The sequence below is a fragment of the Meleagris gallopavo genome, chromosome 1 (assembly GCF_905368555.1).
Source record: "Meleagris gallopavo chromosome 1, MGAL_WU_HG_1.1, whole genome shotgun sequence".
Classification (NCBI taxonomy): domain Eukaryota; kingdom Metazoa; phylum Chordata; class Aves; order Galliformes; family Phasianidae; genus Meleagris; species Meleagris gallopavo.
In genome coordinates this window covers 193,533,804-193,558,420 of record NC_139404.1, presented here as the reverse complement: position 1 = coordinate 193,558,420, position 24,617 = coordinate 193,533,804, and the positions used below count along the sequence as shown (strand labels likewise).

At 60.7% G+C, this 24,617-nt stretch overlaps 3 protein-coding genes across 23 annotated transcripts in view; 2 read left to right on the top strand and 1 right to left on the bottom strand.

Moving 5' to 3' along the window:
• The first annotated feature begins 457 nt into the window (after positions 1-457).
• On the top strand, positions 458-6,068 carry RHOG (ras homolog family member G). The gene is made up of 2 exons (XM_085216710.1): positions 458-612; positions 4,175-6,068. Exon 2 carries the CDS (start codon positions 4,199-4,201, stop codon positions 4,772-4,774), a length of 576 nt encoding a protein of 191 aa, XP_085072836.1. The 5' UTR covers positions 458-612; positions 4,175-4,198; the 3' UTR covers positions 4,775-6,068.
• Positions 6,069-7,190: 1,122 nt separating this feature from the next.
• Positions 7,191-21,007, bottom strand: PGAP2 (post-GPI attachment to proteins 2). Of its 19 annotated transcripts, none has more exons than XM_085216683.1 (9): positions 20,894-20,934; positions 19,826-19,949; positions 19,494-19,562; positions 18,756-18,930; positions 15,702-15,954; positions 13,247-13,353; positions 7,965-8,073; positions 7,790-7,887; positions 7,191-7,591 (listed from the first exon to the last, which is right to left on the bottom strand). In XM_085216683.1, exons 4-9 carry the CDS (start codon positions 18,918-18,920, stop codon positions 7,211-7,213), a joined length of 1,113 nt encoding a protein of 370 aa, XP_085072809.1. In that variant the 5' UTR covers positions 18,921-18,930; positions 19,494-19,562; positions 19,826-19,949; positions 20,894-20,934; the 3' UTR covers positions 7,191-7,210. The 19 variants fall into 19 exon arrangements, with proteins under 19 accessions (XP_085072809.1, XP_085072804.1, XP_085072811.1 ...); XM_085216678.1 differs by lacking the exon at positions 20,894-20,934 and adding an exon at positions 20,244-20,646; XM_085216685.1 differs by lacking the exon at positions 19,494-19,562 and having other exon boundaries at positions 20,894-20,935.
• A 272-nt stretch (positions 21,008-21,279) lies between these two features.
• The window catches only part of NUP98 (nucleoporin 98 and 96 precursor), a 39,135-nt gene continuing 35,797 nt past the window's right edge, over positions 21,280-24,617 (top strand). For all 3 annotated transcript variants that reach the window (XM_085216670.1, XM_085216669.1, XM_085216668.1), the window contains exons 1-4: positions 21,280-21,437; positions 23,135-23,239; positions 24,020-24,121; positions 24,230-24,409. In XM_085216670.1, the coding sequence (XP_085072796.1) occupies positions 23,167-23,239; positions 24,020-24,121; positions 24,230-24,409 (355 nt within the window). In that variant the 5' untranslated portion in view covers positions 21,280-21,437; positions 23,135-23,166. The remainder of the gene's footprint in view (positions 21,438-23,134; positions 23,240-24,019; positions 24,122-24,229; positions 24,410-24,617) is intronic.

Sequence of the window (24,617 nt, the reverse complement as noted above, 5' to 3'; positions counted from 1 at the left end):
GGGATGGAATGAGATGAGGATGGAGAAAGGACTGGGATGAAATAAGATGAGGATTGAGATGGGATGGGGATGGGAATGGGGACGAGAACTTGGGTTTGAGTATGGGGGTGAGATGGTCCTGGAAATGGAGATGGGAACGGAGATGAAGATGGAATGGGAGAGGAACTGGAATGGTGACTGGGAAGGGGAAAAGGACAGGAATTGGGGACAGGGACCGGAATGGGGACAGGAACGGGAGCAGCCCCCATAGGGCACCACTGTGGGGCTCCTGCCCCAACCGTGGCCTGGGGACGCCCATCCCTCCTCTGGCTGTCTGGGGTGGGGGCTCAGTGGGGTTTGGGGGGCGACGCCTCGAGGGCACGACCGTAGCCCCAACGGAGGAAATTCCCCCCCGCGTTCCCACGCTCCCCCTCCCCTCCCCAAACCTCCACTTCCCCACGCCCCCCCCCGCCCTAAAACACCCCCCCACTCCGGGCCGAGGCAGGAAGGAAGCGGCGGGGGCGGGCCGGGCTCGGCGGGAGGAACGGTCGGGGTCGGGAGGGACCGAACGGCGCGGAGCGGCGCGGAGCGGAGCGGAGGACCCCCCCACTGTGCACCCCACCATGGGCCGGGGTGAGCGCGGGGGGCGCGGGGTGGGCTGTGAGGGCGGGGTCTGATGGAGGGAGCGGGCAGCAGAGCCAGGAGAAGGGCGTCCGTCTGTCCCACGGCAGAAGCCGTCCCCGGTGCCCCCCGTGTGGGTCCGGGATGCCGGGCAATGGGGGGTCCGCACTCAGTTGTACCCATAGTTCAGACTGGGGGAGCTGAGGCTGAGGGCGCTGCTGCTGTCCTGGAGCCCCATCCTGCTCCGTTGGAGGTCTTCCATCCTCTTCCTCACATAGGGAGGGTTGGTGCACTATGTGGGCTATGTGAGATCCTGCTGCCTGCTGGAAGACCCCCGTGTGTCCTGAAGGGCTGCCCCCATCTCCATCCCCATCCGTCCACCTCTATCATCCCCATCCCCACCTCATCCCATCCCCATCTCCACACTCATCCCCATTTCCATCATCTCCACCTCCATCATCTCCACTCCCATCCCCATCTCCATACCTCCGTCTCCACCTCCGTCTCCACCATCCCCATCTCATCCCATCCCCATCTCCACACCTCCACCACCACCTCCTCCTCCCCTACCTCCACCTGGATCTCCATCCCCATTCCCAGACCCCATTGCCTCCATCCCCATCTCCATCCCTGTGATCTGAGAAGGGCAGATCACGACCCACCACTGTTCCCTACCCTGCGTCTCCAAAGTGCCCCCGGTGCATGTTTGGGGCTGAGTGTGCCAACGTGGGGCTGAGCGTCCCGATGGAGCTGTGTGCCAGTGGGGCTGTTAGTGCAAATGCCCCGGAGCTGCCCAGGTGATGCACAGGGTCCGGTCGGACCCGCAGCCCCACGGCAGGGAAACCCAAATCGCCCGGCTCAGCGCGGCCGGTGGGTGCGCAGCGATGGGTTCCCCCGGCCCGGGGACAGCGGGGACGGAGCCCCGCCCGGTGCGCACCGCCTGCGGGACCCCCGCAGCGCTTCTCGTCGGTGCCACCCGAGGTCGTGCGTTGGATCCCCGCGTCCGGTTTGGTGTCCCCAGCTCTGAGCTGGAGGGGACCGCGGGAAAAGTGGGGCAGCTGCGTGGCGCACGGGGCGCGGTGCGGGACGCGCAGGGTCGGATGCGCTCTGTGGGGTGCGCGGTGCCGCAGTAACGATCGCCGTGCCGGTGCCAGCAGAGCAGCCCGCGGTCCCACGGAAAGCCCCAGGTTGGGGGGGGGGGTGCCCCGGGTGAGCGGCCGGGGGAGGTTTTGCTTCCCCTTTCTTCTGCTCGGCCCCACAGCTGCGCCGTCTCCCCCGCCCCGGTGATGCGGTGGGGTATGAATCACCCCGCGCCCCGCGCCCGCACCCACTGCAGCGCGGCGGGACCGCGGCTCTTCCTCTTCCTCTTCCTCCTTCGCTTCCCCTCCTCTTGCGGGGCCGGGGAGGGGCGGTCCCGCGGGGCTGAGGCCGGGCTGCGGGGCAGAGCTTTGCCTCGGGGTCCCGTACGGAGGTTCTTTCCGAAGCCCCCATCCCATCGCCTGCGCTGGGGGTGGCCGGGGCCGGAGCGGGGCGGGGGCCGGGGGGCGGTGGGGCGCTGCCGTCCCTGCCCTGCGTTACCCCGGGATGCTCCGTGGGGCTCCTCGTGGCCCTGATCCCAGCGGGGGCAGAAGGGGTTAACGAGCGGAGGGGGCCGGGGGGGCAGCGGGGGCGGCCGGAACCCTCGTGGGAGAACAGAGCGGCACTGTGCGCGGATGGGGACACGGGGACACAGGGATGGGGACGGGAATGAGGACGGAGATGGGACGCAGATAGGACAGGGCTGGCGCTGGGTGTGCCAGGCGTGCAGCAGCGCGTGGAGCCCATGCGGTGTCCCGGCGCTGTTTGCGGGGACCGTGGCACGGTGGGCACCGATGCAGCCCCTTTGATGTGGGATCCCTCGTGGCTCCATCCCTCCCCGCTGGGACACGGAATCACAGAATCACTGAATGGTTTGGGTTGGAAGGGAGCTCAAGGATCATGAAACTCCAACCCCCCGCCACACGCAGGGCCACCAGCCTCCACATTCAGCACCAGACCAGGCTGGACACAGCAGTGCCATCGCCTCTGTCTGCACTGAGACCCCTTTGGTCAGTGCCGTGTCTGCAGCCAGTGCCACCCGTGGGTGTCCCTGCACCCCTCCCTGTACCCCTCCAAGGTGCAGCCACGGGGAGGACAAACCCAACGGGCCCACGTGCTGTGCTCACTCCGTGCCCTGCGCCCACCCCGGGGGTCTCACGTGGGGATCCTCCCAGTGGGTGCTTCCTCAGTGCCACCCCTCCCTGTGGCAATGATGTGCTCATGGCCACGAGCGTTTCCACTTCACTTCCCCACAGCCCTGACTCAGCCACTGCCTTTCCTGGGATGGGGACAGAGACGGGGACGGCACATTTCCATGACGGCCACGGGACACGGCGGGGTTGTGGCAGAGCCCTGTGGTCACCCCCTGCCCTGAGCTGCCCCTCCACTCCCACACAGTGCTGCTCCCCAGCCCCACTGCTGCTCTCCGGCCCCATCCCAGCCCCGCGCTCCTCTTCCCGTGGCACCCTCAGCCCTACACAGGGCTCGGCACCGTGGGGCACAGTGGGTTGGGGCACAGCACCACCCCCAAGGGCAGGAAGCCCAGGAAGAGGAAGAGTGACTTCCCCATGTAAGAGGGCCCCACGCACCCCACGGTCCCTCTGGGGACCCCCACCCACCCCACAGCTGCACTATGCCTGGCTCAGCTGACCGCATCAGCCCCGCCAGTCCATCAGCAGAGTGGGCACAGAGCAGTGCTATGGCACAGCACAGCACAGCGTGGGGCACTGCAGCTCCGTCCTGTGGCTGCCCCAGTCCCTGTGCACGCTGCCCAGGGCCACCTGTGCTGCATAGGATCGTGGAACCATGGAGAGGAAAAGCTTCTGAGATCCAACTCTTGGAAAGGGGAGATAGCAGCAGGACGAGGGAAATGGTTGGAAGTTGAAGGAGGGCAGATTTCAGTTGGCTGTCAGGGGGAAGTTGTTTGCTGTGAGAGTGGTGAGGTGCTGAACAGCTGCCCAGAGAGGCTGTGGATCCCCGTCCATCCCTGGAGGTGTTCAAGGCCAGGTTGGATGGGGCCCTGGGCAGCCTGGGCTGCTGTGAGATGTGGAGGTTGGTGGCCCTGCCTGTGGTGGGGGGTTGGAGCTTCGTGATCCTTGAGCTCCCTCCAACCCAAACCATTCTGTGATGCTGTGATCCCCACCCCCACTACCCACGTCCCTCAGAGCCACATCCCCAAAGCTCTGAGCCCAGTGCCTCCCCAACGACCCCCAGCACAACTCCAAGCTCCCAGGTTGCCCAAGGAGGCTGTGGATGCCCCATCCCTGCAGGCATCCAAGGCCAGGCTGGATGTGGCTCTGGGCAGCCTGGGCTGCTGGTTGGTGACCTGCACACAGCAGGGGGTTGGAAGTGGCTGAGCACTGTGCTCCTTTGCGACCCAGGCCATGCTATGATTCTATGATCCTATGATCCCACACCACTCCCCACCCGATCACCGGGGCTGCAGGCGGTGGCACTTTGCCCCCCATGCCCTCCCCTGACCTCATCCCCCCCATAGGCCGCTGAAGCAGACAGCGCAGCGATGCAGAGCATCAAATGCGTGGTGGTGGGCGACGGCGCGGTGGGGAAGACGTGCCTGCTCATCTGCTACACCACCAACGCCTTCCCCAAGGAATACATCCCCACCGTCTTCGACAACTACAGCGCTCAGAACACGGTGGACGGGCGGACTATAAACCTCAACCTGTGGGACACGGCCGGGCAGGAGGAATACGACCGCCTGCGGACGCTCTCCTACCCCCAGACCAACGTCTTCATCATCTGCTTCTCCATCGCCAGCCCTCCCTCCTACGAGAACGTCAAGCACAAGTGGTACCCCGAGGTGTGCCACCACTGCCCCAGCGTGCCCGTGTTGCTGGTGGGCACCAAGAAGGACCTGCGCACAAACCCCGACACCATGCGCCGGCTCAAGGAGCAGAACCAGGCGCCCATCAGCACCCAGCAGGGTCTCAGTTTGTGCAGGCAGATCCGTGCTGTCAAATATTTGGAGTGCTCCGCGCTGCAGCAGGAGGGCATTAAGGAGGTGTTCACCGAGGCGGTGCGCGCCGTGCTCAACCCCGCGCCGGCCAAAGCCAAGCGGCCCTGCGTGCTGCTGTAGGGCGGCGTGGGGCTGCCGTGCCCATGGACACCACCAGGTCAATGCGGGGCCGCAGCTGCACCCCGCTGCTCCGCTCCGGGATCCCCCTGCAGGCTGTGCTCAGCCCCACACCGCCCTGCCCGGCCCCACGCACCCCCAGCCCCACTCACACCTCCGGCTCCGAGCGGCCCCAGCCCCGACACACCTGGTTCTGAGAATCCCCGGCTCCGAGCACCCCCAGCTTTGAGCATCCTCTGCTGAGCACCCCCAGCTCTGAGCATCTCCGTCCAAACATCCCTGGTGCCGAGCACCCCCAGCTCTGAGCACCTCTGGCACTGAGCTCCCAACATCACCGCGCAGCAGCTCTGAGCGTCCCCGATGCTGAGCATCTCCGACTCCGCACATCCCCAGCTCTGAGCACCCCCGGCTCTGTCCATCTCCAGCTCTGAACACACCTGGCTCTGAGCACTGCTGGCACTGAGCATCTCCGGCTTTGAGCCTCCCCAGCTCTGAGCATCCCTGAGCTCTCTGCCTCCCATGGAGTGCAGCGTGGCCAAACCTGGCCAGCCCCAAGCTGTGAGCTTCAGTGCTACAGAGCCCAACTGCACTACCTGCCTGCTGGCCTGGGGCCAGCTGGGCTCCCTCTTGTTCCCTTCATCACCACCCCATTCCCATCCCCATCCCATCCTATTCCATCCCATCCCATCCCCATCCCTATCCCTATGCCCATACCTATGCTGATCCACATCCCCATCCTCCCCCATCTCCATCCCATCCCATCCCATCCCATCCCTATCCCATCCCATCCCCACCCCCATCCCATCCCATCCCATCCCATCCCATCCCATCCCATCCCATCCCATCCCATCCCATCCCACCCCACCCCATCCCCATCCCATCCCCATCCCATCCCCACCCCACCCCATCCCCATCCCATCCCCATCCCATCCCCACCCCCATCCCCATCCCACCCCATTCCCTCCCACCCCACTTTGGCTGTCAGTGTTCACTTTTTGGGTGACACCTCTCCAGCTCTGACACAGAGCAACACTTCCTGAGACAGGGTTGCCCCATGGGGCCGAATCCCCCGGCTCCTGCCTGAGCTCCCCCAGCCCCTTGGGGACCCACTGCTACCACCTCTGTGCCCCATGCCCTGTGGGGACCCCCAGCCCCTTGGGGACCCACCACCACCCCACCCTCCGCTGTCACCCCTCAAAGTGCTGCAGAGTGGTTTGTTCCACAGGACCTCCGTGGCACCAGGCTCCCCCCACCCAGCTCCCCCTGAGCTGCTTTCAATAAAGACCCCCTCCCTCCAGCCCTGTGCCTCCTGTGCTCTGCTGTCTGCCCCCATCCCCGGAGCTGCTGCTGGGACATGAGTGCCATCTCTGTGCCCTGGGGTCCCTGGGATGGGGGGGTGGGAACCCACCTGGCACTGCACCCCTGGGTGACGCTGGGGCAGCACCAAGTGGGGACACAGGGGGGTGGGGGAAGGGGGGCATTGCAGGGATGGGGACAGTGGAGGAGATGAGCACGGGGATATGGCAGAGCATGGGGATCATGGAGGGACGCCGTGGGGATGGGGACGCTGCAGGGATGACTGCTGGGGTCTGCAGGAGGAGGGTCTCCCTTTCACCACAGCTCTGCCCCTCCCGGCAGCCCCAAGGATGCCCCCATTGCAGCCCCATCACAGCCCCAGGACATGGGGGTACGGGGGATCCGGGCGCTGCAGCCCCCCGTGGGTCGGGGTCAGCCGTGCACAGGAGCCCCTTGTGCGGCCCCACAGCCGGACGCAGCCCCACACAAACGGCTTTTGTTCCCCGCAGCCGTTTGCGGGGGGGTCCAGGGGGTGGTGTGGGCGGTGGTGCCACGAGGCAGCGCTGCCCCGTCCCCATCCCGTCCCCATCCCGTCCCCATCCCGTCCCCATCCCGTCCCCATCCCGTCGCCATGCCAAGGGCGCACGGCCGTGACGCGCCGCTCCGGCAGCCGGCGGGGACGGGTGGAGGGGGGGAGGTTGGACAAGGCGAGGACGGAGCCCAGCCCTGAGATGAGCTCACGGCTTCCTCTTCCCCGCGGTATGAGGTCAGGGGGTGTGGGCAGCACCGGGGGAGCCCCGATGTCCAACGGCCACCCCAGCGGCATCTGCAGCTGCGTTGGCTCCCTGGGGCCAGGTGGGGAGCGCAGCCATCAGCTCCCATCCACCCCAAAGCCGGATCCGCCTCCTGCACCCAGCCCCGACCCCACATTGCCTCGGGGTCCTGCAGGGAATGGGTGCCGCCCATCCATGGTCACCGTGTGCCCCCAGCACTGCCGGGACCCCATGGGACCCCAACGGTGGGCGCACCGACAGCTCCAGGTGCTGCAGCCCGGGGGGGAGCAGAGACCCCACAGTGGGGGGGGAGGAGAAGGGCAGCGAAGGGCACAGAGACTGCAGAGAGCTCCCAAAAATCCTCAGTTCTTTATTTCATCCTCCAAAGCCAGGAGAAGGCGCTGCAGGGAGGGGCTGTGTGCCCCACGTGGGTGGGAGCTGGGGGTACGCACGGATGGGGACACGGGACCCCCAGCCCAGCACTGCACCCAGCCCTGCAGCAAAGCGCCCACAGTCCCAGGGCTGCGGGGCAGAGAAACCAAGGCTGACCACCTTTGGACCACAAATTCTTTTCGGGGATTTGGATGAAGGGTCCCCAATAAATCCCATCATCCTGGGGGTGAAAGCAGCACGCGGGGAACGGGCCCAACACCACAAGCAGCAACTGCTCTGCCCAACCCACTGCAAAGAGGCAGCGACTGTCAGCCCTCGTGTCCCACGCTGCGACGGTGCCACGGCTGTGAGGTCCCACCTGCAGAGCTCAGCCCGGGGCATGGGGGCACAGAGCAGCACAGAGAGCTCTGATGAGTACCGGAGTGCAGGCAGGAGAAGGAGCGGACCCCATTCCTGTTCCCAGCATGGGGACAACTGCAGCCCCCGGCCCACACCACGGGGCAGCACCCATGGGAGCACCCACTTAGAAGTGCTTGTCCTCCAGCATCGAGCTCACCACCAGCTCCTTGTTGCTGAAGTCCCAGAAGGCTGTCATGTGGAAGGCCATGTTGGAGAAGACCACCACGTACTCCAGGAAAGCGAAGATGGTGTACACTGTTGGGAGGAAGCACGGTGGGTCAGAGGGCAGCGCTGGGACCCCACGGTTGCCCCACACCCAGCTGTGCCCGTACCTCCAGGTCTGCAGTACCAGTTGTGGTGGAAATAGACACAGACGGCAATGGAGAAGGTGATGAAGGTGATGAAGAAGAGCAGCTGTTTCCACTTGTAGGATTTGCGCTCCTAGGAGAGAATAATGAGGGCACGGCTCAGCACTCAGCCCGTCCCAATGTGGGCTGCGCCCCCCGACCCCAGCCCCACAGCAACGGGGTCCAGAGCCCCCAGCCTGGGTGGGTGTGGGGAGCCCACAGCACAGGAGCACAGCAGGGATGGGGGGATGGCACCCAGGAACCCAACCCGGCTGTGATTCCTGTGTCTGAGTGGGAGGGGAACTTCCCCCTCTGTCTGTCGGTTCACGTGAGGCAAACCTCTCCATTTTCAGGGACTGCTGAGAATTAGGAAAATGTAAATGGCCCCATCACACTTTCCATGACCCCACGGGCACATACACACACACACACACACACTCACACACAGGCTGTGGTGCAGAGGAAAACCCAGAGAGGAAGGGTGGCCCCACGGTTTCGTGGGGCACGTGGGGCTGGAGGAGCTCAGCCCCACACATCCACACCCCACGGGCTGCCAGCACTGCTCCTGCCTCACTGCTCCCCTGCAGCACCACAGCCCCACTCTGCTGCCACGATGCACTGCACCACACCATGCAGCACCGTGCTGCACTGCATCACTCTGCGTGGCACCACGTGGCCCTACTGCACCGCGCAATCCGTCACCACGCTGCACTGCATGCACAGCACTGCCCAGCTCCCAGCTGCACTGCATCACAGCACTGCATGGCGTTGGCTCACCCCCTCCAGCTGGGCAGCCTTGCAGGAGGCTGCTGCTTGCAGTGCATGGGGCTGCAGCACCTCGTGAGCCGTTTGCATCTACCACCCATCCTCAGGGTGGGCTCAGCCCAAAGGTTCGCCCAGGTTTTGCTGCAGGGAACGCAGCCCCGGGGCTGCAGTGGGGCTCCGGGCCCCGTCCCTCTGCTCTCACACCACCCCACAGCGCTGTGTTTGGATGTGGGTCCGACCCGGCCGACCGCAGCACGTTATATTTGGCCACGCAGCGTGCTGGCTTTGTGCTGCAGCACGTTTCCCCCGCACATGGAGCTGAGTCAGTAGCAGAAGCTTTAGAGGGGGGAGGAAGCAGAGCTGCAGCTGCACGGCGCTGCGTGGGGCTGTGCCAAACCCCAACCCTCCTCCGCGGTGCCGTGGGACCCCCGTGTGGGCTCAAAGTCCCCACACAGCTGCAGTGGGGCCACACCACAGCTCAGCCGGGTGGCGTTAGCACGGCAGCCCCGCTGCTCTGCCTCGGGCTTTTCGGAGCTACGTGTTGCTCACCTCGCTCTGCTGGCCTCCCTGCGGTGAGTGCTGCAGTATCTGCAGAGCAATGGGGGGGGGGGGACCCCAGCACACACTGCTGGTGCACCCACCCCACAGCCAGGCTCGGCGCTCGTGCGCTTGCACTGCTGCTACCTGTGCAAATTGAGCTGAGCTCAGCCACGTCACCCTGACAGCAAAGGGCTCGAGCCCCCAGGAAGGAGCAGGAGCAGCTTCCCGGGGGCTGCAGCCCCACAGCTCCTGCCCCACAGCTACGGGGTGAGCAGCGCAGCCCGGCCTGCAGTGACAGCAGCTGCACGGCGATGTTTGCAAATGAGAAGTGAAAGCACCAGCCCTGCTGTGCTGTGCCCGTGCTGCTGCCGGCCTGCCGTGGGCTGGGAGGGCTCCGTGCCACGCCGTGCCCCACGCACAGCGCTCAGCACACGGCCGGGGCTCTCCAACTCCGTTCCCTCTGCCCTCTCACCACCGTTTCCCCCTCCCCTCCTGCCCCAAACCCGCTTTCCCTTCCCCCCACATCCGCAGGGCTTCGTTTTCCTTTCTCTCCCCATTTGCCACCTTGCAAGTGGAAACCATCTGCACTTCCCCATTGCGAGCAAGTTCCCCAGCACCTTCCTGCCCTCGCAGCAGGGCTGTTGCAACACCGGCCCGGTGAATGTCAGGCTTTTGCAAGACCGATTCCTGTCACACATACGCTCTGCTGAAAGCACAGCCTGGGACTGGATGTCCTCCCACAGCAGTGCCCTCCTGCAGGGCCGCAGCGAAGAGGCAGCCCAGAGGCAGACAGCACAGGTGATCAGATTGCCACGATTATCACGGGACCCTGGGATACCCGAGCTGGCCCAGACCCGTGGGGGTCACCGAGGCCAACCCTGGCCCCGCACAGCACCCCCAGAGCCTGGCCCTATGGCAGAGTGCTGTCCCGCACCCCCCGAGCTCAGGGCTGTGCCCACCGCCCCAACCCCAGCTGACCCTCCTGGCCCCACGCTGCTCCCTCGGGTCCAACCCACGGCACGATGGCTGTGCTGTGCCTTGTGTCCTGAAGCACGCTGTGAGAAACAGCACTGAAAGCTCTGCTGAAACCCAAAAAGACAGCATCAGCTGGTTTCCCTGCCGTCCAGCTGCTTGACATCGTCGCAAGTTCCCCAAACGGGACCTTCCCCTCATAGGATCACAGCCACGAAGGCTGGAAAAGCCCTCCGAGACCCCTGAGCCCACCCCACTGCCCACAGCCCTCAGTGCCACGGCTCTGAACACCCCCAGGGACGGCGACCCCCAGCAGCCCACGCAGGTGCTGCAGAAAGGACCGCTGCTGACACCACAACCCCATCCTTCAGGTGTTCCCCAATAACTCCCAGCCCTTCTGGAGAACTGGAAGGAGTGAAGTTTCCCAGTCGTGGCAGGAGCTCTCGTGGTGATGCACAACAGCCACGCAGCACAGTGGCTGTTCTCAGCCTCAGCTTCCCACACCGGAGACCTTCCCCGAAAATAACCCCGTGAGATGCTCAGCAGCTCTGTGCAACTTCCCCTGCTCAGCAGCGGGTCGGGGAGGACACAGCACACAGCAGCAGTGGGAAATCCCCCTGCAGTGCTGCCCGGAGCAGAGCCGAGCGCTGTGTGGGAGGGCACGTGGGAAGGATGCCGGGGCAATCACAGCACACGCATCCAGCCTCTGCCGCAGGGACCCGCTGGGTGCTCTGCCGTGGCTCCATCTGCTGCCACTGCATGGGGACACCCAGCTCTGGGGTGGAAGATACGCCTTGTTATCAGCTCCAGGGCTGCACCAGGTCTGACATCAGGGGAAAATTCTTCCCCAAAGAGTGTTAATGCACTGGCACAGGTTGCCCAAGGAATAGGGGGGGGTCACCGTCCCTGGAGGTGCTGAGGAACCATGGGGATGTGGCACTGAGGGATGCAGTGGGGTGGGACTGGGGGGGTCTCAGAGGGCTCCTCCAGCCTTCATGCTTCCAGTTCTATTGGATCCAGGCAAAAACACAGGGCCAGCAGTGCCAGCACAGAGCAGGTGAGCTCCTCCCCACTGCGGGGCTCCTCTGCACCTTTATTCACGCTTGGATACGGCTGGCTCCACTCCCCCAGGGCCACCAGCATGGCAGCACGGCCAGGCAGCATCCCCACATCCCCAGAACCATCCCACCCAGTTTAATCCCAAGGATGATGGAGGGAGCTGGGCTGCAAGGATGGATGGCAAAACCACAAAGAGCCCGAAGAGCTTCAATAAAGGAAGCCCTGGGCTGATTCTGCACATCCACAGCGCCCCACTGCCCACCTGCTCAGCAAGCTGCACATCCCTGCCCACAGTGTGTGGTTTTCTGTGAGCCAGGGCAGCACCAGCATGGCCCAAAGCCCCACGCACCCTGCTGACACCCAGCAGGTCCCAGTGGCCGAGCATCAGCCATCCTGCTGGGGGGGGGGAGCAGAGCTGAGCCCCTGCCCTGGGATGGGACCTCCAAAGGCTCTCCTGCAGTGCAGCTGCAGCCACAGCAGCTGGAGCTGCTCCTCCAGTGTCCCAGCAGGGCCAGCAGCTGGAGAATTGCTGGACTGGGAAGATAAATAGAGGCCATGAGGCAGGAGCTGCAATGAAGCACTGTGTGACTGTCTGAGTGTGCCCCATGCTCCCATCCTGCCCCAATGGCCCCATGCACAGCACTCATCCTGTTCCACGAGTGGAACGTGCACATTCCCCATGCACAGCTCTCATCCTGCTCTGTACAAATCCAGCCCCAGGCTCAGCACCCATTCTGCTCCATATGGACCCCTACAGCCCCATGTACAGCACCCACGCTGCTCCACATGGACCCAGCCCCATGCACAGCACCCATCCTGCTCCACATGGACCCAGCCCCATGCACAACACCCATCCTGCTCTGCACAGCCCCAGCCCCATGCACAGCACCCATCCTGCTCTGCACAGCCCCAGCCCCATGCACAGCACCCATCCTGCTCCACATGGACCCAGCCCCATGCACAGCACCCATCCTGCTCTGCACAGCCCCAGCCCCATGCACAGCACCCATCCTGCTCCACATGGACCCAGCCCCATGCACAGCACCCATCCTGCTCTGCACAGCCCCAGCTCCATGCACAACACCCATCCTGCTCTGCACAGCCCCAGCCCCATGCACAGCACCCATCCTGCTCTGCACAGCCCCAGCCCCATGCACAGCACCCATCCTGCTCTGCACAGCCCCAGCCCCATGCACAGCACCCATCCTGCTCTGCACAGCCCCAGCCCCATGCACAACACCCATCCTGCTCTGCACAGCCCCAGCCCCAGCCCCAGGCTCAGCACCCATCCTGCTCCGTACGAACCCAGCTCTCCTGAGCCAGCCCCAGGCCAGTGTCACAGGCCAACCTGCACATGCAAAAGACACCACAGATGTTTGGAGCTCCTGCATACACAGTTTCGAAGCTGTCTTTGAACACGCTGCCCTGTGCTGTTGCTTGTGGCTTATCCCATCCCAAACCCAGCAGGGCACCAACATAGCTGGGTGCAGGTGATGGAGCCCAGCCCCTCCGCCTGATGTGCAGCGTGACCAGCAGCTCCCCAAGCCTTCAGCCTCTTGCAGAGAAGCCCCAGAGCCTGCATGTGAGACCCACAGCCCTGCTTGCAGCACTGCTCTCCAGCACAGAGCCCAGCTCAGCTCCCAGAGGGGCTCCCCTAAGCAAGGGGAAAAGGGCAGCAATGCAGACCCCAGGAGATGGCATTTTGAGGATCAGCTCCACGTGAAAACTACAGAACAGGAAATCAAAACATTCCTCCACGGTTTGTTTTGTTGGACAGAAGTGTGAATTTTGGTGACCATAAGCCAGATTCACCCGTTTCTTTAAGACCTTCACCACCCAGATCTGGTCATTTTAGAAGCAAGCAACAGATGAAGCCCTTCCACCACCAGCCCCAACCACAGCACCGAGAGAAGAAAGGAAAGTGTCTGTACCTCGGGACTTACTGTGTGTTTCTTAGTCATCCTCCAGAGGATGCACGTCAGGAGCATGTGGCCCAGAGCTGACGTGATAAAGACGATGAAGGCATTTTCATGGATTGCTGAATCAACAAGACAAGAGGCTTCCTGTTAAATCTAGGCACGGAAATGAGACAGAAGTACCAGGGGAGGCTTTGGGGGCAAAGGACGGTGGGCACAGCCCTGCTGGCAGCCTCAGCAGCATGCCAGCCATGCAGGGCTAACGACAGCTGTCTGTCCGTGCCTCGTGTCTCCCCTAGGGCTGGGGCTGCAAACTTCTGAGTGTGCACAATGCGTTTGGAAGCACAGCACAGAGGGCTTTTACTTGCTGTGTGGCACCTGGTCTGGGAGCCCCAACGGCTGCAAACCACAGGCAGACTTGGGAGCAGCTCCTGGGACGGATGGGGAAACTGAGGCACGGCGGCTGGCTGCACAGTGAGCCTGCCCAGCACGTCCTGCTGGTCTCCTGCATTTCAGCTGCCAGGTGACAGCTGCCAGCAGCCTTCTCACCAGCACCGAGGCTGTCCTGCACCCTGCTGAACCCACGCTGACTGCAGGGTAGGCTGAAACCATCACTGGTTGAGTGGTGTGGAACTTGGGCAGCTCACAACACCCAGAGCCACACGCAAAGCCCACGAAATTTTAGGCCAAATGCTTTTCTTTTAAATAGAAGCACTTATTCACAAAGCATTCCCCAAACTTTTCTCCAGGAACGGAACCCACAGGCTGAATTTGCAACCACGACACCTGACCGTAAGAACCACACTTCCCTCCTCTTCTTTCTCTTCCCTGTTTCAGGGGAAGGAGAACAATGTTCCCCAGCACAGAGCGGAGCTGAAGGCAGCAGCGGGAGGTAAGAACGTGGCAGTGCCCTGCAGAGGTGATGAGCCTGAGCCCAGCTGCGGCTGTGGGTGGCTGAGGGCACCCATGGGCATCCTGGATGCAGCCCACCCCCATTACGGCATCAGTGCAGGGCCCAGGGAGCACAGCCCACTCCCAAAGGCAGCCAGCAGGTTTGCAATCTGTGCTGCAGCCGTGCCTTCACTACAGGACCAGCTCCAGCCCCTCCTCACCCTTCCTGCAAGGACACAAACCAGCTTCCTCTTGCCAGCCCTGCTCCAAACCCGCTCTCCATGCAGCCCTGCTGCCCCCTTTGCAGCACTCTATGACTGCAACCCCGCATCCCACGGCTGCACCCAGCGTTCACCGCCAGGTCCCAGGCAGCTCCGTGCCCTTTGCAGCAGCACCACCTGGTGACTGCCAGACCTCCGTGCTGCCACCACCGCCAGGTCCCACTGCTGGCAGTTACACTCAGCTCAGATGGGACCCAGAGGCACCTCTGAGCCCATTGCTTCACGTGCTTTGATGTAACCTGAAAGATTCTCATTTACTCAATAGCCAGTGCAGGAAATTAAGCCAGAAAATGCTGCTAGAGACAGTAGGTTGGAGTCGACTCAGTGCCACGGCCATGAGGCAGAAGCGGGGGCTGTGCTGACAGCAGAGCAGTGCTGAGTTTTGCTGCGTGGTGATGAGCAGCATTAAGCACGTGCTCAGCACAGGAATGGGAACACAGCACTCCAGCTGGATGGCAGGCTTGGCACAGAAATGCAGCCACCAGGAATTCATGTAAAGGCACAGGAGGGACGAGGAGGTGATCTGAAAGCCAGCACCAAGGGCAGGTCGTGCCCCATCCATCTGGTGGCCTTCTGCAATGGAGTGATGGCACTGGTGGGTAAAGGGAAGGGCGAAGGATGCCATCTAGCTGGATGTATGCAAGGCCTTCGACGTGGTCCCACACCACATCCCTACCTCTAAATTGGAGATATGGGATCAGAGGGTGGGCTACTTGGTGGATAAGGAGTTGGCTGGAAGGTCGGAGCTGGAGGGCTGTGGTCAATGGGAATGGCTTCAAAATGGGAGATCTAGGCCAGATGTGAGGAAGAAATTCTTTACCTAGAGAGCAGTGAGGCTCTGACACTGCTGCCCAGAGCTGTGGGTATCCCATCCCTGCAGATCAGGATTGGATGGGGTCCTAAGCAGCCTGAGCTGGTGCATGACTTAGTGGCTGTAAATCCTGTCCACAGATGGGGGTTGAAACTGGATGATCTTTGAGATCCCTTTCAACCCAAGCCACTCTATGATTCTGTGAGTTGCAGTAAGAGCTGAGCTATGAGCACATCAAGATGTAGCTTTCACATATCCCCATCCCTGCAGGCAGTCAAGGCCAGGCTGGATGTGGCTCTGGGCAGCCTGGGCTGCTGGTTGGCGACCTACACACAGCAGGGGGTTGGAAGTGGCTGAGCACTGTGCTCCTTTGCAACCCAGGCCATTCTATGATTCTATGATATAAATCCTAACTTTTATAGAGCTCAGCATCCACAAACAAGCTGACCACGCAGGGGTTGATGCAGAGTTGGAGGGAGCCACGTACCATAGTTCTCTGAGGAGGACACATAGGTCAGAACGAGGAGGGCAAAGTTCTCGAGCAGGTTGAGCAGCAGGTTGAGGTGGCACAGGCGCAGGTAGCGAGGATGGGAGCAGTGGCAGCTCTGGTAGTGGTTCCAGTAGGCAACAGCCACCAGGAAACGTGGAGCTGAGTGCAGACCAATGCAGAGCCGCCAGACGTAGCGCTGCGGGGTCTCTCCTCCGATGGCAGCACTGATGGAAGGCAGGTAGTTTGGGACCTGGAAGAGATGGGAGAGCGGCTTGTTACGGCAAAAGCGCCATGTCAAAAGAGAGGAAACGGACACGGCGGGGCTGATCTGCAGGACAGGAACTCTGCAGAGAAGGGCCTGGAGGTCCTGGTTGAGCAATGGGCTGAGCTGGATGCCCTGTGGCCAAGGAGGCCAAAGGGATCTGGGATACATTGCAGAGTGCGGGCAGCAGGGTGAGCGAGGAGATCCTCCCCTCTATCTGCCCTGGGGAGGGCACAGCTGCAGCACTGCACCCAGTGCTGGGCTCCCCTGCTCCAGACAGACTGGGAACTGCTGGAAGAGCCCCGTGGAGGGTGCAGAGCTGGTGGGGGCCTGGAGAACCTCGTGCTGGGGACAGGCTGAGAGTGCCAGGGCTGTGCACCTGGAGGAGAGAAGGCTGGGGTGATCTGAGCAGTGCTTATCAGTGTCTGAAGGGCAGGGGATGGGGCTGGGCTCTGTTCCGTGGTGCCCAGTGCCAGGACAAGGGGCACCAGCATAGACTGCAGCCCAGGGAGGTCCATCGGTGCTGTGAGTGGGGCAGAGCTCCAGCACCGCTGCCCTGAGAGGTGGGGATCTTCCTGGAGACGTCCAAACCCAGCTGGGTGCTCTCCTGTTCAAAGACTGCACAGAACTGCTTCGGGGGTAGGGCTGGACTGAGGTCCAGAGGTCCCTTCCAACCCCTGTGATTCTGTAACACAGCAGCAGTCCTGATGCATCCTGCAGGGCCACCCAGCCCCCAGCACCTCCACAGCCTATTGAGAAGGCTCAGTGAGCTGAGAACCCTGCTCAGGTTTCTCATCTTGACATCCACAACCCTCACTCCTTCCCTTCCCTGTGTGCCCCACGTTCCACACGTGCCCTGTGTTCTCCAGCACTGGGACAGGCTGCCCAGGGAAGCGGTGAGGTCACCGTGCCTGGAGGTGTGCAAAAAGTGTGTAAATGTGGCATTTAGGGACATGGTTTAGTGAGCAGAGTGGGGATGGGTTGGGGTTGGACATGATGATCTCAGAGGTCTTTTCCAACCCGAATGATTCGATGATTCTATCCCCAAGTTCAGAGAGAGAAGAGAGCAGGGAAGCAGAACTACATACCAACAGAAAACTGACAGGAACAGCAGGCAAAGGTGACGTTCAGAAACACAAAAGCAGGAAAACCTTGGAGCTGACCTCCAAGTATTTGCAGCTCAGGGATGTCCCCAGTCAGTTGTGATTGCCATGCAAAAGGTAATCCATGCAGGACAACTGTGCCACGGAATCACAGAACCATTTGGCTGCAAAAGACCTTCAAGATCACCTGGTGTGGTAAACAAGCTGTGCAGGGAGGAAATTCGAAAGATCAAACTCTTGTTCAACTATCTAAAACTCCCAGATCTCCATTTATTTCCCATGCTGCATGAAATCCTTTAGAAACACTTCAGCTGAGGCCCTAATGAAACTGTTTTCTTGGATAAAGGGGCTGCAATTCCTACGTGCTGTTCTTCTGGCAGGAGCTCTCCTGCCAGTGTCTGATCCCTTTCCAGGCATCGACTGCTGACGCTGACACTGAATCAATAAGAGAGGCGTGGATGGAGGCTTCCCTTGCCCAGCAACCTCAGTTGAAAGCTCTCTTTACTGTCCTGTAATTGACGATGCTCTTCCCGTGCTCTGAGGGATGGACTCTCTCAGCCCTCAGCAGACAAGAGTTCAGTGATCTAAAGAGCCAAAAACAGCATCATAATCAAGTGCCGATCCAGTGGATTTGACTGGTTCCTTCAGAGATCTTTCCTTTGATTAAAGCCAAGACCACCTGGTGCCCCAGAGACTCTCAGAGCTGCTCCATAGGCTCTGTAGTCCTGGACACAGCGTGCTCTGCTCTTGTCAGTGTTGATGGTGTCCATGTGGAGTAACAGCCTGGAGACTGAAGCTCCTCAGACCGACTGCTGTGGAAACAGCTCCTTTTCACACACACTGCTTCATGATGTCCCCTGCTTCTCACACTGGCACAGGAGGCAGTGGCTCCCTGCCCTGCCCTAACCCTAACCCTAACCCTAACCCTGCCCTCCCACCCAGCCAGGACCTCAGAGGCCTCCACCTCCCTGCTCTCATCCTGGTATCTCTGCAGGCTGAAGCTGAGGAGCCCTCATTTCACATCTCAAGCTGCGGGACACCTCAGAGCATCCCTGCTGCACTGCCCAACACACCTGTCCTGTGAGGAGGGGACAATGTCCCACAAGGAGGGGACAACGTGCACATATCATTTCTCTCAATCGATCACCACTGGGATCCCACTGTTCTGTAGCCTTCAGGAGTCCCCATCATCCCTCCGGCTCCAGGACCTCATCACCACCACCCACCTTCATCACCCCACTGTGTCTGGGCAGGAGGAGCAGCAAGGATCCTGTACAACCCCAGGGTCACCTCCTCTCATAGCTCTACACTTGCTGCTTACTGATGTTTATGCCATGGCTGAGGAACTCGACTGAATGCGTTCCAGAAACCCAGCCGGTCCCTCGCAGCCAGAGCTCCCAGGCACTTACCTGTGGCTGCTCCAAAGAACTCCAACAGATGTGAGAGGCAGTGACTCCATTTATAAGAGTAACCCCTTGTCAAGACAGCATACTTATCTTTAGCCTTATCAGTTTTATTCTTTATCGCAATCAACACCAGTCTGCTCAGTGTTACTTTTCAAAAATTGAAAACTCAATTGCTCATTCAGGGGCAACACGAAAGCAAATTGTTCAAGGTGACACAGCGCCTGCGGTAGGAAACAGAGGATCCCTGCACAGGCAGCACCCAGAGGTGAATGTCACTTACCCCGCAGTGGGTGGCTGTTGTCTCCTTGAAGTGGAAGAGCAGAGACCAAATCACGCAGAAAAGAAAACCAAACAAGGGGCAAAACACAGTCCAAACAGCCAGAGTAGTGAAACGCAGCCGGAACAGGATACCATCCCGATCCAGGGGCAGTGGTACCTGGAGCATGCTGATGGACCTGAAAGCAAAAAGCACAAGTTGGGAGGGATTCTCTGTCCTTCAGTCCCCAACATCTCAGCATGGATGCGTCAAGCTATAAGCTGCAAACAGAGAAACCTGGGCACAGCCGGTGTTTCACAGCAGCCTGAGAGCTGGATGAAGGCACCAGAGGCAGAAAGCAGGATCAGCTGTGTGGGACATGCTTCTAGCTCTGCACCACGAGGCTGCGAGACATGCGACTGCATTTCTGCTGGGTAGAGCCATCTAGATCCTTCCTCGGCCGAGCTCAGAGCTGCTGTGCTGACACTGCAGCATGCTGCCCCAGACAGGGCCCTGCGAGCACAGCACAGCCAACACCACACCTCAAGGAAGCTGCAGGACCACAGCCTTCAGCTTGCATGATAAAAACATTGCTCAACAACTCAGGTCAGGTCAGGCCAGTTATCGAGCCTGGCAGCTTGCCCCGGCTCAATGCCCCAGCAGCAGCCAGGTGCACTCCAGCTCTCAGGCACTGCTGTTTGTCCTACATGCCTCAGGCTGTGGCGGACAGAGTTGCAGTCCCCAGCACTGCACACGCCTTACTTCAACCCCAAATCATCACTCCGCTGTGCGTGGCCCAAATCTCTCCCATCCACACCGGCTCCCCTCCACCTGGGGACAAGGGACAAAGAGCCATGATGCTGAGGGCTGGCTTCCTCCCTCACCTTGGGCTCTACGACAAATCCTCGTCGCAGACAATCCTCGTTGAAGCCAATTATAAGCAGGACCAAGGGCAACACAGGGTCACATCCTGCAGTGCGACCTCAGGCTGCAGCCCAAAGAGCTGCTGCTGAGGGGCACGGGGCAGGGCCCAGCTCAGTGCCTGGTGCTGCTGCCATAGAGCAGCAAAGAGCGATGTCAAACCATGTGATCACCTCAGGGTTTGCTGCTCTGCCTGGATTCATTCACTGTGGGATGGAAGCTTTAAGGGTGCAGCTGCAGCCATGGAGGTGAGGACAGAGTGGGACCCCCTGCCCAGCCAGCCCCACTGCTGATGCTCTGCATGAAGGATAGTGTGCCTGAATTATAGAATGGCCTGGCTTGCAAAGGAGCACAGTGCTCACCCAGCTCCAACCCCCTGCTGTGTGCAGGTCGCCAACCAGCAGCCCAGGCTGCCCAGAGCCACATCCAGCCTGGCCTTGGATGCTTGCAGGGATGGGGCATCCACAGCCTCCTTGGGCAACCTGTTCCACTGCCTCACCACCCTCTGCATGAAAAACTTCCTCCTCACATCCAACCCAAACCTCCCCTGCCTCACTTTCAAACCATTCCCCTTGTCCTGTCACCACCCACCCTCACAAACAGCCGTTCCCCTCCTGTTTATCTGCTCCCTCCAAGCACTGAAGGCCACACTGAGGTCTCCCTGCAGCTTCTCTTCTCCAAGCTGAACGAGCCCAGTTCCCTCAGCCTTTCCTCACAGCAGAGCTGCTCCAGCCCTCTGATCATCTTAACGGCCCTGCTCTGGACGCAGCTGGCAGAACCAGCACAGAGCTGTGGAGAGGCAAAGTCGGGACCCAGGCGGCAGCCAGCCGTCACACAGTGCCGCCCGCAGGGCCGCGGTTCACATCACGGCCGCGGCACAGCTCCTGCCGGCCAGGGCTCACAACAAACCGAGACCCCGCAGCCCCCATCGGCGCACGGCCCGCCCTCACACCGCCCTCACGGCCCGGACCCCAAGGGCCGCCCCCCCACCCGCTACGTTCCCGCTCTCACCCCCTCGGCCCGCTGCCCCCCGTTGCTCCTCCCGTTCCCGCACACCTCACACCGCTCCTCGCTCCTCCATGCCCGCCCCGGGCCGCCCACGCCCCTTCCTGCTCCGCCGGGCCCGCTGCCCGCACCTGCTCATCCCTCCTCCCCTTCGCCCCACCCCGTTCCCGCCCCCCGGCCCCATGTCCTCCTCCGGCCCCCCCGCCTCAGACCCGCAGCACCGCCGCAGGCCCCACCCGGGGGCGCCCCTCACGGCGCGGCCCCACCAGGCCCAGGTTTGGGCCTGGCCATAAGAGGCCCGAAGTCTCCGCGTGGGGCGCCCCCTGCCGGCCAGGCGGACCGCTTGAACGCGTCCCGCTCTGCGCGCCGCACGCAGGAGGCAGAGAAGCTCTCTGATTGGGCGGGCCGGGAGAAGCCCCGCTCCCGGCGCGCCCGGATGCTGGGCGGCGAGGCGGGAGGGATGTTCTGGACTCTTCCGCAGCGTTAGCCCCGCCTCCTCCCGGGCGAGACCAATCGGTGCTCGGCGCTTATCTCCCTTTTCGCTAATAGAAAAAAGGAACCAGGGAGAGTGGGTGGGTCCACTCACCGCAGCTCGAGCGGCGGCAGCCAATGGGTGCGGGCTCAAGGGGGCGGGGCCGGCGCGGGGGCCGATGGGAAACGCGCGGAGCGGGTTGTGACGCAGCTTCCTCTGTGTGAGGCGGCGGCGCGGGAGTGGCGAGGCTGGATCGGGCCGGGACGGACCGGACCCGGCCGGACCGCGCTGCTCTCCTCTCTTCGACGGTGAGCTCCGCGTCCGCAGAGCGCTCGGGGTCTCTTCGGGCCCCGCCGCGGCCTTCTCGTTACGGCGCGGCCTCGGAAACCGGGAGCCGGGCCGCCGCGGCCTTCGGGTGGTGCGGCCGGGAGCGGGGCCGTGCGGGGGGATGTCGCGATGATCGGGATAGCGGCGTGAAACGGCGCCGCTGAGGTGACTGAGGGCTGCGGGAGCGTCGTGAGGGAGCTGCCCGTGTTGGGGCTCAGCACCGCGGTTCGGGGCTGTGTGGAGGCTGCTGGTAGCGTTGTGTGACGGGGGAACGCGGTGGGGCTGCGCTGCTGGGACCTGGCGGTGCTGCCAGCCGGGGTGGCGTTTTCGTGGCGAGTAACTGCTGGTCTCAGTGCAGAAAAGGACTGCGGGTTTCTGAGGCTGTAATTCCTGTCATGGTTTTGTTGCTGTGTGACCTATTGACAGCATCATAGCATGGTTTGGGTTGAAGGGAGCTCAAGGATCACGAAGCTCCAACCCCCCACCACAGGCAGGGCCACCAACCTCCACATCTCACAGCAGCCCAGGCTGCCCAGGGCCCCATCCAAGCTGGCCTTGAACACCTCCAGGGATGGACGGGGATCCACAGCCTCTCTGGGCAGCTGTTCCAGCACCTCACCGCTCTCTCCCTAAAGAACTTCCCCCTGACATCCAACCTCAATCTGCCCTCCCTCAACCTCCAACCATTTCCTCTTGTCCTGCTGTTATTTACCCTATCAAAGGTCTATTGTAGGATTCCCCATCCTTGCAGGCATTCAAGGCCAGGCTGGATGTGGTTCTGGGCAGCCTGGTCTGGTGGTTGGTGACCTGCACATAGCAGGGGGTTGGAACTCAGTGATCATTGTGGTCCTGTTTAGCCCAGGTCATTCTATCATTCTATGATCCTCCTTTACCAGCAGGTGTGGTTGGGCTCAGTGATCTCATGAAGTCCCTTCCAACCCGTGTGATTCTGTGACCAATTTGATTCTTGATGAAAAAGTGGGTATTTCCATTGTGCTTGTATTTGGAGACAAGGTTGGAAGTATTGTTGTTAAACCTACCCTTAAGTAAAACAGCACGGGGCGTAGGGGTGCATCGTACACCCTGTGAGCAGCTGCATGGGAATGTTCAGAATGTTGGATTGAAGACATCTCGGTGAGCCCAGCAAGCAGTGAGAGCAGAGCTGGAGGAAGATTTGTTCCTGTAGTTCTCATAGAGTGCATTTCTTTGTGTTAGCAGAAGTTGGAACGTATAGGTTGTAACAGAAAAGCTCCCGTGGACAGTCTTGGGCTTGTAGTTCAGTGCAACTCCCTGTGTCTGTTCTTAAGGCTGTGTTCTGGTGGGCTCTCAGGTGTGCAGATGGCTGAGCAGAGACGTGCAGTGGATCGGATGTGGGAGCACTGCTTGTGAGAGATGTTCATGTGTTGAGAGGGCAGATCTGGGGGTGTAGCTGCCTCGATTAGTTATCTCAGCATGTGGGATGTGTGGGGAACATCGTAGGGATGGAAGGAAGCTTGCTTGTGGTGCTATTGAAGTGTCAGTGCTCTGCTCTCCTTAGGAGTTCTGGTTGTCTGCAGTGACTTCAGTCGTGCTGTCATGCATATCGTGGCTGAAGTACTCAGTTTGCTGAGTATCAACAGTGAGGAAGATGAGAAATGTCATTAAAGCTTTGAAAGCTCAACTGGATTCTTCTTTCTAGGTTTAAGGAAAGGAAACTGATACATACTGAAAATGTTTAACAAATCCTTCGGAACTCCTTTTGGAGGTAACACTGGCTTTGGAACAACATCAACTTTTGGACAAAGTAAGTAATACATCTAAATCTGTACTTTTGGTTTTTGCATTGCTTGGTGTGGTTTTTTTCCACAGATGAACTGCTTGAGAATCACACAGAGGTGGGGGTTCTGTGTGTGATGGGAGCAGGGCTGTCCAGCTCACTTGCTCGGCAGCGATGAGGAGGAGAGCTGTGTTAGCAGAGAATCAGGACCCCAAGCCTGCTTCACGGGGTCTTTGTTTCAGCACACAGCAGGATTGCACTTGCTGTCGATGAAGCTTCCTTTTATAAAGGGAGTGGGAAGTTGGATGCTTTGGTGAAGGCATCTTTGCCTGGGCTGGGAGGAAGGTTCATTCAGTTGGGACTGGAGTATGGGAAGGAAAAAGCATGTGATGTGGTGCTCTCTGGAGATGCGTGTTGTGAATAGCACAGTGAGATTGCTGACCATGAAAGCAGCCCATCCACTGGTGTGTGTGCACTGCTTGGTAGGAAGAAAACACAGCTTTTGCTCTTATATTGCTCCCAAACTAAGATTGGTGCACAGCAGCTTCCAGGCGGTGGAAGCCTTGCAGCCTGGTGTGGGGCTGAGCATCCTTGCCAGGCGTAGCAGTATCTGACTCAACACCATAGGCTCTGTCTGTAAGAGCTGTGAAAGCATTACTGGTGCTGCTTTGTGTAGCTCAGATGCTGAGGTATAGCTGGTCAGGCACAGGCTTTGGTTTGGAAGTTAGAAAGGCAATCTCAGTGTTCAGTTTCCAGTCCTCGTGTTCAGAACATGATTTTGTCTAACCTGTGGTGCTGATTTTCCAGATGCTGGCTTTGGTACCACAGGTGGAGGAGCGTTTGGCACATCAGCCTTCGGGGCAAACAACAACACTGGGGGCCTCTTCGGGAACACCCAGGCAAAGCCAGGTACTGCAGTGTTACAGCTGTGGGCAGAATTGCTCAAAGCAATTACTTTTACCACCAAAACTTCAAACCAAGCAGTGAAATGATTGCAGAGCTTGTTTCTGTCTGCAGGAGGGCTCTTCAGTTCCAACGCCTTTAATCAGCCAGCCACCTCCTCCACCAGCACTGGCTTTGGGTTTGGGACATCCACTGGGACATCCAGCAGCCTGTTTGGTACCACCAGCACTGGCGGAGGCCTCTTCTCATCCCAGAGCAATGCCTTCGCACAGAACAAGCCTGCTGGCTTTGGAAGTGAGTCAAACTCTTGTGTCTCTTGAGTATGGCTGATTTAGCTTGACTGAAGCGTGGGAAGTTGGATGTGTGTGTGGGCCTGGTACAGGTGTTAGTGTGAAGTGTTAATGTTTGGTTTGGTTTCGTTGTTACGGTCCACAGTAGGCAGATGCCAACGTGATATGCTACAAAATCTGTAGCTGTGGTTCTAGCTGTGAGTTTTACACTA